We start from the raw sequence: 13,531 nt of genomic DNA, 5'->3' as shown, positions 1-13,531 counted from the left end.
TGTCAATGTGTTTGTTCAGTACATAATTTTTTTTTAAATTTTTTTCCTTACCAAGTGACACTGTGTGATGACTGTAAAAATGACAATATATTGTCATTTCAATAGGTAATGGAATACTATACTGGACAACATACACTGCAAATCGGTTTTTTATTTTTATAGAGCATCATCAGATCCTGAAGTACAAAGAAGTTATGAATGAGATTCTTAATGTAAAAAAAAAGTCTGTTCTGAAATTCGTATTGATTACGTACCTACCCCACAGCTGTCTTGCACACAGCAGTATTATTTGAATTTTCTTTTCACAACAATAATAAAAAAATGCAGCATGCAGGAAACAAAGGTAAATCAGCACCAATTACATGAATTATGCCCACTTTCTATACAAAAGTATTAGTAACACTTGCTGAAGAAAAAATTACTCCAATTTACTGCCTTCTTTTAATTAAGTGCTGATTTTAACACAATTCCTGTACATAACATGCCCACTCAATATACATAAAATGTCACACAGCCATTTAAATAATCATAATAGGTACATAATTTCTGTCACTTGCAACCATAATTACTGTACTGCATAATGTATCAATTTCCAAATTACAATATGGAAAATTTTATACATAAAAAAAGAGGAAGAAGAAAGAAGAATAAACAATAATCTGGCAAAGCAATTGCAAAGTTCATTATCAGATATTTTATTCAAACCCAAAGGATGGTGAGAAGTTTCACATGCGAACATAACACAGTTTCTTTGAAACTGTTGACAATTAATGTCGACAAGATGTTATCATATTTTGTTTTATATTCTTTTCCAGTTTGAGGATTCACTATAATACATCAAAAATTTTAAATCTGAAAAGAAACAAAACTGCGCTTAGATAACTATGTTCATGGACTCATCAACGCCATCTATACACATCATATTTATAGATATATATGTATATAAAAATATATTTTGCAATGAACTTATTTAAGCTACTATTCATATGAAGACATATGTATGTTGCAACACTGATAAACAACTGAATGTCACTGCCTTTTTCTATGTTCAAATGAGCTATTAAATTAAAGTAATACCAATCACAAAATTCAGAATACAAATTAAGCACTCCAGTATACATTTATGTTTGTAAACTGGGCAAAATAACATGATCAGAAATTTTGTTTACTATCACAAAATGAACAAAATACATAGAGCAAGCTCTAGACTTTATACAGGAAAATTACTATTATACTCTCATATAGAAAGTTACATGAGGACACAGAATCTGAATTTAGATTTACATTTAGGACAGTACATAAATAAGTTTTCCTACTGTAATTTTTTCATATTTCTTGTCAGCTAATATACATATCTAACAGCTATAATTTATATTTGTTTTAATGGACTGTTCCAGTACTTAAATACATCTTAAAAAGATCATTACGTGACGAATCAGCTTGACATTGACAAAATACACTCCTCAGCAATATATAAATGAATCTTTTCTGTATTTATCTATTTCCATGTATCATACAAATTTCACATTTTGATCCGGCATAAGCAATTCCAACAGAGACCAAATGCCTGACTATGTTCTACTACTGAATGTGCTCCACAAATGTTTTGTTTTGGTCTTAGTTGTTCACATCCAAAATTACTCAGTTACACACTCACTTTTATTCTTGTTCAGGTCATTTGTTTCTAAACTTCAGAGTAAAATTATGTACATATAAATTTTCATTAAAGTATAATAAAATGTGTAACTCTCATAGAGAATATGTAGCACCACCCAATCAGTAATAATATAGTATAATTTTAATCCATTTCATGTATTCTTTACATTGTTTGAACATTACTTTTCAAATCAATGTAAAGCTAAGTCCCATAACAACACTATTCACTATATCACAAAAGAAAATTTATACTGATACGTCCACAAACAACAGGCAAAGTAATTCACATCAAAGCACCAAGTATAAACTGCATACATACCTCTTCAAGAAAATAAAAGAAGACTGATTTTCCAGCTGTTTCTATAACACAATTAGATATCCAAAAATAATTACACAAACAAAAAAATACTTTCTGAACTGTAGCGATGAGTCAGGCAAAGCAATTGACAGTTCATTTTTGCTCAATATTGATGTGAAATCAATGACATAAGTTTGGAGGTGTACTGTTTGCTTTCAACTGTGCGGGAACTTTTTGTTTACGAGTTGGCAACATTTTGAGATTGCACAACCCGAGCCGTATATCGTTTTGTCATGTCGGAAGCCCTCAAACTGTAACCACTGGTCCACTATCACAAGACGAGGCTCTGCAATTCCTTGAGCAGCTCATCTTCCTTTTTAATCTTTTCGAGCTGATTGAGTTCCAGCTGGCGACCTGCAGCACGTTGCTCCTTCAGGCGTGATATTTCAGTCAGCTTCTAAAAACAGAAACAATCAAATAACCATTTGATTCAACATTAGTAACACAATGTCAACAATTCACCTCCACTTTTATCATAATCACTCTATCTTCTCCTCCTCCTCTCCTTGTTACTACTACTATTAAAAAATTGGCTAAGAAGGTTTTGCATGTGGCTCACACTGAACAAATTAAAATTTTGTTCTGTGCGTGTTTTGATACATGCCCACATGCACTATAACCTCTCCTACTGACTTTGCCACTACTGTTGAAAGTTAGCAATCAAAAGGTACCACATTTGTTGAAGATAAGCATATTCAAGGCACATCTTTCCTGAGGCTTAAAAGTTGGTCATTGCTATTATGAAACATGTTTCACATTTGAAATGGATTTTAATCATCATTTTGGAATATTTGGATGGCTCAGAGAATTTCCGAGGCTTAACTTGCATATTTGCATACCTAAAATGCTCCCATTTGGCCCACCTTTCTTCAAGAGTCTACTCATGATAGAAATATATTGGCTCTATTGCCTACAGATAGACCTGAGGATGTCCACTTGTAACTGGTATCAGTGACCATAAGGCAGCTGTAGCCACAGCGTTTACCACATTATAAATGGAAACAAAAAGAAGTAGAAAGATTTGCATGTCCATCAAAATAGATAATGAGACAGTCAATAGTATCATATCTCAATGAAGAGCTTTAAACATCTAGCTCTGGACAGAAGTATAAAAAAATGAATTTTGGTTCACTTTTAAGAGAGTAGTTCCCAATGCCCTAGATAGATATGTACCTAGTAGAACGAGTTCATGCTGGATGGGACCCAACACAATCACTGAAAAGACACTTCTAAACCAACAGAGACTTCTGTGCAATTAGTTCAAAACAAAGAACAGGGACATAGATAGAAAGATGATGAATGAAATGTGTTTGGCTTTCAAGAAGGCAATGTGTGAAGCCTTCAATGACCACTGTAGCAGAATATTATCAAAATTCTGGTCATACGTAATGGATATTTGTGGCACCAATGTTAGTCCTCTAATGACACAATAACCAAAATTGAGGGTCGCAAAGCAAAGGCAAGAATGTTGATCTCAGTTTTCAAATGTTTCTTTACAAAGGAAAACAAAGAAGTATTGCCCAATTTAATCTTTGCAGCACTGCAGACAGTAGCATCAGTGGTGTTAAGGAACAGCTGACACTGCTAAACTTCAACAAAACTTAATTAGTGCTGCCATAAGTTTCCCTGACTGAAATTCCCTGATATTTCCCTGATTTCCAGACAGTTTTTAACATTTTTCCCTGACAAATTTTGACATCTCAAGGATAACTTACGACGTAAGTTGACACACCTCTTTGCAGCTACGATACAAGAAACAATAGAATAGTGCAAATGACGAAACATCTAACAAAAACTTGCAAGCAGATGATGTTTCCTGATATGAGCAAAAATATTATGTACTAATATCAACATCTTTTGTAATGAACTGTTTTTAAATGGAGAAAGCAAGACAAATGGTATACATTTTTTATTTAGACTACTGATTTTATTTTTTTCAAAAAAACAAAACACATTTGGTGACAAAAATATGAATTTCCTTGGAGTCGCAAGACAGGTCTAAAATACCTTCACTGATTTCAGAAATAACATCAGAAAAAAAATTGGGTCCCTTGAAAGAAGTGTATAAGGTGGGGAAGAATTGTGTAGACCTACACTGTAGGTGACTGCAACAGAATGTTGGTTCTACTACGTTCATTATTGTTGGTTATTACTCACTGAGTTCTATCTATTTTTTTACAGGTATTTTGTGATTTTTATTTTGAGTAATCTATGAATACATAGCATACAAACTGTCAACAACTGACACAATTTTCTTCTTCTTATTGTCCATACTTTCCAACATATAAACTATTTTTGAAGTGCAAAAATGTACTAGAACGAATAAACTGTCTATAAAATGCCACACTGTACAACACACTTGCAGTGAGGCAGTTGCAAATCCTGAAATCCATCACCCGTGCCCTCTGGCGTGCTGATGAGCACCACAGTCCTGGGTCCATGGATAAACCGTAAAAATCTGCTGCTTTACTCCACATACAAACAGACCTGGCCAACAGGGAGATCGGGGAGACTCAATCTGATGAGCAGGGTCTGCACATTAGTGGGAACCGAATGTCTTCAGATCAGCAGGCACAACCCCATTACAGATACCCGCAGGAACAGCCTGTGGTTTTGGCCTGTTGTAGAAATCCACTCGTGTGGCCAGCTATTCATGAGCCAAAGACAACATGTTGTTGAAATGAGACCACAGTCATCAATCCACGCAACAATAATTTGTTCAAATACTCTGAGAATCAATAAAAAATGAGGACAGGTAGCAACTCACCAAAAAGATAACTGCTGAGCTGCTGACAGGCATATAGAAAAGACAATACTCTCACAACTAAATTTTCAGCCATAGCTTCTGTCAGAAAATGAGAGCACACGCACACACACGCACGCACATCCACACAATCGTTCAGACACAACTCGTGCACACACGACTGCCATCTCCGGCCACTGCATCTATTATCTCTGAGAATCAGGTCCAAACAAACCACTCCTCATGCCCTCACGCCTCCCTGCCTCTTGTCGGCAGCTGCTAGGCTAGTGGCAAAAAGTAGTGGCAGCACTGACTGCAAGCTGAAGGGAGGGGTAGGAAGGGGAGAAGCAGTAGTAATGAGGAGGGAGTAGGGAAGCAGTGCACGTACTCAGTTGCACCTAACCAAAGATAATGCACAACACTTCAATAAACAAACCATTTCATCTACTGAGACAAAAACAAGATTTTTCCAGTGTTTTTTTTTTTTTTTTTTTTTTTTTCCAAATTTCCCCGAGTTCCGTGACGTATTTGAAATTTCCCTGATTTCCAGAACCTGTGGCAACCCTGTTAACGGCCTGATGGAATCTCTAAAGATTCTATACAGAATTTGCAACCGAGTAATGAAACATTCCCAGAAAATGAAAGAACGACCAGCATGAATTCCCAAATCATCACACAAAACCCAATTCATTCTTTCCTCACACAATATCCCGAAAGCCTAAGCCGTAGATCAGGGTAGTCAGGTAAATGCAGTATTTTCTGAGTTCTGAAAAGCAACTGTTTCAGTACCACACCTGTGGTTATCATTGGAAGTAAGATTGTTTGGGGTACGAAGTGAAATTTGCAGCTGGACGGAAGATTTCTTGGTAGGAAGGGCAAAGAATGTACTTTGGATGAAGTCATTGACAGATATAAAAGTAACTACAGATTTGCCCGAGGGAAATGTTTTGGGACCCTTGCTGTTCATATTGCGTATTAATGATTTCCAGACAATATCAACAGTAATATTTTTTCACGAATGACACTGCTATCTATAATTCTTTACTGTCCGAAAAAAGTTGCACAAATAGTTAGTCAGATCTTGATAAGATTTTAAAATGGTGCAACGATCAGCAAGTTGCTTTAACAGGTTTGGATATGTAAAGTTTTCCACTTTACAAAATGAAAAGAACATAGTATCCAAGAATGACAGCATCAATGAATCACTACTGGAACTGGTTGCTCATACAAATACTTAGGTATAGCTATACTGAATCCTACTACTTATCTTCCAAGGTAAGTTGAAGAAAGCAATCTCACTTTTATAGCATTTGTAGACTTAAAGAAAGCTTTTGACAAGGTTAACTGGAGTACATTCTTTGAAATTCTGAAGGTAGCATGGATAAAACACAGGGAGCAAAAGGTTATTTACTGGTAGTACAGAAACCAGATTGCAATAATAAGAGTTGTGGGGCAGAAAGGGAAGCAGATGTTGAGAATGTAGTGGAACACGACTGTAGCCTATCCTCAATGTTATTTGATCTGTACAATGAGCAAGCAATAAAGGTAACTAAGAAAGGGAATTGCAGTTGAGGGAAAGAAATAAATATTTTGAGGCTTGCTGATGACAATGCAATTCTCTCAAACACACCAAAGTACTTGCAAAAGTAGGTAACCGGAATAGGTAATGTCTTGGAAACAGGTTGTGAGATGAACAACAACAAAATTCAAACAACAGTAATCGAATGTAGTTTAATTAATCAGGTGATGCTGAAGAAATTTCATTTGGAACTGAGACACAAAGTAGTAGATGAGTTTTGCTATTTGGACAGTAAAATAACTGATTATGGCTGAAGTAGAGGGGGTATAAAGAGCAGACTGGCTATAGCAAGAAAAACATTTCTGAGAAAGAGGAAATTTTGGAACATCTAAGATGAATTTAGATATTAGGAAGTCTCATCTGATGTTATCTGTATCAAGTGCAGCCCCCTACAGAAGGGCAATGTGGACAATAAGCAGTTCACACAAGAGAATGAAAGCTTTTGAAATGTAGTGCTAAAGAAGGATGCTGGAATTACAGGGATAAAGTTCTTAACTGATGACGAAGTCTGAATTGATTTGGAAAGAGTTCTTTGCCTTTACAAATGTCTGCTTGTGTCTGTGTATGTGCGGATGGATATGCGTGTGTGTGCGCGCACGAGTGTATACCTGTCCTTTTTTCCCCCCTAAGGTAAGTCTTTCCGCTCCCGGGATTGGAATGACTCCTTACCCTCTCCCTTAAGACCCATCTCCTTTTGTCTTTCCCTCTCCTTCCCTCTTTCCTGATGAAGCAACCGTTGGTTGCGAAAGCTAGAATTTTGTGTGTATGTTTCTGTTTGTTTGTGTGTCTATCGACATGCCAGTGCTTTCGTTTGGTAAGTCACATCATCTTTGTTTTTAGATATATTTTTCCCACGTGGAATGAAGATGATGTGACTTACCAAACGAAAGTGCTGGCAGGTCGATAGACACACAAACATCACACAAAATTCAAGCTTTCGCAACCAACGGTTACTTCATCAGGAAAGAGGGAAGGAGAGGGAAAGACGAAAGTGTGTGGGATTTAAGGGAGAGGGTAAGGAGTCATTCCAATCCCGGGAGCGGAAAGACTTACCTTATGGGGAAAAAAGGACAGGTACACACTCGCACACACACCGATATCCATCCGCACATACACAGACACAAGCAGACATTTGTAAAGGCAAAGAGTTTGGGCAGAGATGTCAGTCGAGGCGGAAGTACAGAGACAAAGATGTTGTTGAAAGACAGGTGAGGTATGAGCGGCGGCAACTTGAAATTAGCGGAGGTTGAGGCCTGGCGGATAACGAGAAGAGAGGATATACTGAAGGGCAAGTTCCCATCTCCGGAGTTCTGACAGGTTGATGTTAGTGGGAAGTATCCAGATAACCCGGACGGTGTAACACTGTGCCAAGATGTGCTGGCCGTGCACCAAGGCATGTTTAGCCACAGGGTGATCCTCATTACCAACAAACACTGTCTGCCTGTGTCTATTCATGCGAGTAGACAGTTTGTTACTGGTCATTCCCACATAGAAAGCTTCACAGTGTAGGCAGGTCAGTTGGTAAATCACATGGGTGCTTTCACACGGGGCTCTGCCTTTGATCGTGTACACCTTCCGGGTTACAGCACTGGAGTAAGTGGTGGTGGGAGGGTGCATGGGACAGGTTTTACACCGGGGGCAGTTACAAGGGTAGGAGCCAGAGGGTAGGGGAGGTGGTTTGGGGATTTCATAGGGATGAACTAAGAGGTTACGAAGGTTAGGTGGACAGTGGAAAGACACTCTTGGTGGAGTGGGGAGGATTTCATGAAGGATGGATCTCATTTCAGGGCAGGATTTGAGGACGTCGTATCCCTGCTGGAGAGACACATTCAGAGTCTGATCCAGTCCCGGAAAGTATCCTGTCACATGTGGGGCACTTTTGTGGTTCTTCTGTGGGAGGTTCTGGGTTTGAGGGGATGAGGAAGTGGCTCTGGTTATTTGCTTCTGTACCAGTTCGGGAGGGTAGTTGCAGGATGCGAAAGCTGTTTTCAGGTTGTTGGTGCAATGGTTCAGGGATTCCGGACTGGAACAGATTCGTTTGCCACGATAACCTAGGCTGTAGGGAAGGGACCGTTTGATGTGGAATGGGTGGCAGCTGTCATAATGGAGGTACTGTTGCTTGTTGGTGGGTTTGATGTGGACGGACGTGTGAAGCTGGCCATTGGACAGACGGAGGTCAACGTCAAGGAAAGTGGCATGGGATTTAGAGTAGGATGTCTGCTTGTGTCTGTATGTGTGGATGGATATGTGCGTGTGTGCGAGTGTATACCTGTCCTTTTTTCCCCCTAAGGTAAGTCTTTCCGCTCCCGGGATTGGAATGACTCCTTACCCTCTCCTTAAAACCCACTTCCTTTTGTCTTCCCCTCTCCTTCCCTCTTTCCTGATGAGGCAACAATTTGTTGCGAAAGCTTGAATTTTGTGTGTATGTTTGTGTTTGTTTGTGTGTCTATCGACCTGCCAGCGTTTTTGTTCGGTAAGTCACCTCATCTTTGTTTTTATATATATATATATATATATATATATATATATATATATATATATATATATATATAGGGCGTGTGTGGGGGGGGTGATTAAAAATTGTAGAGGGAGACCAAGCAATGAACACTGTACATAGATTCAAATGAATGTAGGCTGCTGCAATTATTTGGACATGAAAAGGCTTGCACATGATAAGACTGGTGTGAAAGTCACGTCAGATCAGTCTTTGGAGTGGTGACCACCACCACCACCACCACCACCACCACCACCACCACCACCAACAACAACAACAACGATAACAACTTGTATGGATGTAATGGAAGAATCACTTAGGTTAAGACATATGTAAAACAGGTTCAGTGGCAGGATACTGGAAAAATGCAATCATTCTACAATGCAGGTCTTACAAATCATTCATGCAACCTACAATATTGGTCAAGTGTGTGAGGCCCATACCAATACGGATAGCAAGAGGCATTGAACAAATACGGAAGAAGTGTTGCATGTAACAGTCACAGGCTTGCTTAACCCATGGGACAGAAAGTAGTGGAGATGCTAAATTGGCAGATGCTTTAAGATAGATGTGAACTTTCCATAAATATGTAGTTATAAAGTTTCAAGAATAAATTTTAATTGAGGAATCTAGGATTATACTACAACCCATAGGGTTCAAGGGGACAAAATTAGAATAATTACAGAGCGCACAGAGATATTTAAGCAGTCAGTCTTCTTGCCTTCAATATGTGCATGGAATCGGAGGAAGCCCAAATAATTGGTACAATGGGAAGTATTCTCTTTCGTGCACTTCACTGTGTTTTGCAGTGTACAAATTAGATATGTTTCACAGATGGTCATCTTTATACAAATTATTTTGCAAAAATAAATAAAAAGAATCACCTAAGGAACAATCTGTGTCCAAAATTGTATTTAAACGTTTTGTCCACTATATAATAAAGACATCTTCCATATTCCAATGACTCAGAAAAAAAGAATGATTTGATCCTGTAAAATTGGATGAAAAGAATTATGTACTGCCATTTCTGATGCAGCCAATCAGAACCTTACAATGTTCATTTGAAGACTACAGGACTTGCAATGCACAATCTGTATCGTACTGTGTGTCTGGAGATTAGGAGTGTGGATAGACATGTGTCAGTTTTGGCCTTTTCTTTAACCCCTTAATGCCAGATATTGCAAATTTTCATCATACCAATGTGACTCTAATAAGTGAAAGGGTAACTGTTTTCGAACACCAGTGCCGGCAGGCAGAGATTCTACATGAAGCTACCAACACTCCTGACATCTGTCATGTCCTGAGAGTTTTTTTCTTCCATAAGAAATTTATTCAGGTATTAAGCCATTAATGACAATAACTGGCATTTAATGTTGATTTATTCCGATGGAATACAACAGACCTATAATTCTGCAAATGTTAAATCTTTCACCAATCACCTTTAACATATAATGAATAATTATTGCTACTTTTCTCTGCAATCACATTAAAAATACAAGAGTTTTAGTTATAAATAGCCCGTTTAAACACAGGAGTCTTTAATGGTGTCTATAAATGACTAACACATTTTTAAATTCTGTCTGTGTTCCTCATTGCCACAACAGAAAGTGCCAAAAACAATACGTTTTGTACCTGAAAATATCTGTTAACAAAACTAAACAATAGACAGAGCAACAACAACATGGAATATATAGACTGGTACTCACCACACAGAGGAGGCATCAAGTCGCAGGCAGACACAATGAAAAAACTGCTCAAATAATAAAACATTTGAGCAGTCAATTTTATTGTGCGTATCTGCCACTCAATGGGTGAATAGCAATCTATCTTTTCCATATATCATCTAACAAAACTAGTTTGTTCATTTGTTGGGTCAAACATCTTTACTTCATCACAGTTCATCTTGTGCCTTTCACTACAGAATCTACAGCATTACTGGTGTGTATGGTGCCAGCCTTGTTATATGAGGGGCATTCAAATAAGTAATACAACCCTTTTTTCCTCACCCAATTTCAGTTTAAAAGTGTGAAATTTGTTGTGGAACATCATGGAATATTCCCACTTCAGCCCCAAGAGTTTCAAAATGGTGTCTATTACGGATGTGCGTTTCAACCAGAGGGCTCTTATTGAGTTTCTTCTGATGGAAAACCAGAGCACTACAGGTTTCCAAATGTGCTTCCAGAACGTCTACAAAGACCTGGCAGTGAACAAAAGCATGGTGAGTAATTGGGCAAGGTGTCTGTCACCATTGGACTGTTCTTGCTCATCCACTCTACAGCCTGGATCTCGCACCTTCCATCTTGTGACTGTTTGGTCTAATGAAGGATGCACTTTGGGGAAAGCAGTATCTGGATGACATGGACATTACCGATGCAATAAGATGTTGGCTCCAACATCGACCAGTACAATGGTACTATGTCGGCATAAAGGCCCTCCCAGTAAGGTGGATAAGGCTTTCACATTTAATGCAGATTATGTTGAAAAATATGGTTTTGTTGCAAAAAGAATGGGGAATAACATGGTATATGGGAATACTGAATAAAATCAACCTGTTTTCATAAAAAGGTGTTGCATTAATTATTGAGCACTTCTCATAGCATAACCTATCAATGTTCATTGATATTGTATTGACAATTTATGATTGTTGTTTAACTTATATGCTAATAATTTCTGCTTTATTACATTTTCAATTTGAAAGTCAATAATTTCTTTGTGCAATTATAACGGCAAACAATTTCAAGCACTAAATTGAACCATCAATCTCTGATGATGTGCCTTTGATCTAATTTCACTACACTGCTGGAGACCAAATTTTAAACAGGCCACAGGAAAGAAGGGAATTTCCTGAGGAAGAGGAGGCTAATGAAACTTAGGGATAAGATAGCTCTTTGTCAACACTCTCATCACTAAATGTAAGTAAATGATTGCTCGATAAGCTATTTCAAGGTAGTACAGACACAACTGCATATACCTCACTCTTTATGAAACAGATGCTCTTTTCAAGATTTTCTGTCACTATTCTGATGATTTGTTATTTGTCAAAACAGAGTGAAATCAACTGATAATATGATTACATTTATTTAAGGAATACAAGGGAAATGTATAAAATACTCTTGACATTGTTTTGTTTTGCTTTGTTTTTAGGGTGCAAAAAAACAACTAGAGTCATACGCACCCAAGTCGAAACTATACAACATGAACACAGAGAGGAGGGAAACGACTATACGTCAGACCCAATGGAAAAAGTAGGAGACAGCTAAAAACAGGGACGTGGAAAAAGGGCTAAAAAAATACCACACGAAAATGGAGGTCCAAAACTAAAAATTAAATGGCCTTCGCCACATTGCTTCAGTGGATAAAAAGTAAAACGTGGTCAACAGCCCGCGTGTCATTCGCTAAAATGGTTAATAAATCAGACGGCAAACCCAAGCTGGAACGTAAGTTGTTAAAAAAAAGGTCATTCCAACAGGAAGTGGCAGACAGTTAAAATTTGGCCGCAATGCTTACAAAGCGGCAGGGTAGTGCCACTGAGAAAATGACGATGGCTAAAAAGGCTGTGCCCAATACGCAGCCGAGTTAAAATGATCTCCTCCTTGTGGGAGAGCCGAGAGGTCGTCCAAGGGGACAGGAGAGGCTTAATAAGCCATTGCTTATTCCTGTGAAGGGACACCACCTCCTGACAGATGGCAATGCTGAGATCATCGGAGGGAATATAGGCACTTGCAGGCTGAGGTACAAGAACTGCAGCCTTGGTAGCAGCGTCAGCAGCCTCGTTTCCTGGCAGACCAACATGACCAGGGCCCCCACAGAAACATGAAATTGGTTCCACCAAAAGTGAGCAAGTGACAGTTTCCCTGGACCCACTGCACTAAGGGATGAGCAGTGAGCAGCACACAGAGACTTTGGAGAGCGCTGAGTAAGCCTGAGCAGAGGACGCAATTGGGAAGGCTATGTCACTGGATGTACTTCGTGGCCTGATACAAGGCGAAAAGCTCAGCTGTAAATACTGAGGAATGTGCTGGAAGCCAATGTTGAAAGACACAAGTGCCAATGACGAAGGCACACCCAATCCCATGGTCAGTTCCAGAGCCACCAGTGCATACAAAGGTACTATCATGAAGTTCCATATGAAGGTCGTGAAACTGAAGGTGATAGACTGAGGCTGGAGTAGTGTCCTTAGGAAGCGAATGAAGGCCAAGGTTAACATGGGCTGCTTCACAAAGCCAAGGTGGTGAAGGGTTCACTCCCACTGGGAAAGTTACAGGTAGTATAAAGTTACACCACTGTAGCAAGTGGCGAAAGCTGACTCCAGGAGGTAACAGAGAAGACGGATGAGTCCCATACTGACGATCAAAGGAATCATCAAAGGAGGAGGCATAGGAGGGGTGCCCACACATGGCAGACAAACGGCGTGCGTACCTGCTGAGGAAAAAGTCACGGCAGTAGGACAGTCTTAGTTCAGCAGCTTCAGCATACAGACTCTCAAACAGGCTAGTGTACTAAGGTGCCCATGGCCAAAAGGAAGCCATGACGACAGATACTGTTGAGGTGGCATAAAAGGGATGGGCGTGCAGATGGATAAACAAAGCACCCATAGTCGAGTTTTGAACGGACAAGGGAGCGGTACAAACGGAGGACAGTGGTTTGATCGGCACCCCAGGAAGTACCATTGAGGACACACAGGACATTGAGGGACTGTAT

General features: G+C 39.0%; 1 protein-coding gene across 1 annotated transcript in view; it reads right to left on the bottom strand.

The window, feature by feature from the left end:
• Positions 1 to 214: 214 nt before the first annotated feature.
• LOC126416712 (eukaryotic translation initiation factor 2A) overlaps positions 215 to 13,531 on the bottom strand; it is a 167,589-nt gene continuing 154,272 nt past the window's right edge. Inside the window, exon 13 of the mRNA XM_050084523.1 lies at positions 215 to 2,411. Within this exon, the coding sequence (XP_049940480.1) occupies positions 2,286 to 2,411 (126 nt within the window). The 3' untranslated portion in view covers positions 215 to 2,285. The remainder of the gene's footprint in view (positions 2,412 to 13,531) is intronic.

Source organism: Schistocerca serialis, chromosome 8 (assembly GCF_023864345.2).
Source record: "Schistocerca serialis cubense isolate TAMUIC-IGC-003099 chromosome 8, iqSchSeri2.2, whole genome shotgun sequence".
Classification (NCBI taxonomy): Eukaryota; Metazoa; Arthropoda; class Insecta; order Orthoptera; family Acrididae; genus Schistocerca; species Schistocerca serialis.
This window is presented reverse-complemented; position numbering and strand designations above follow the sequence as displayed.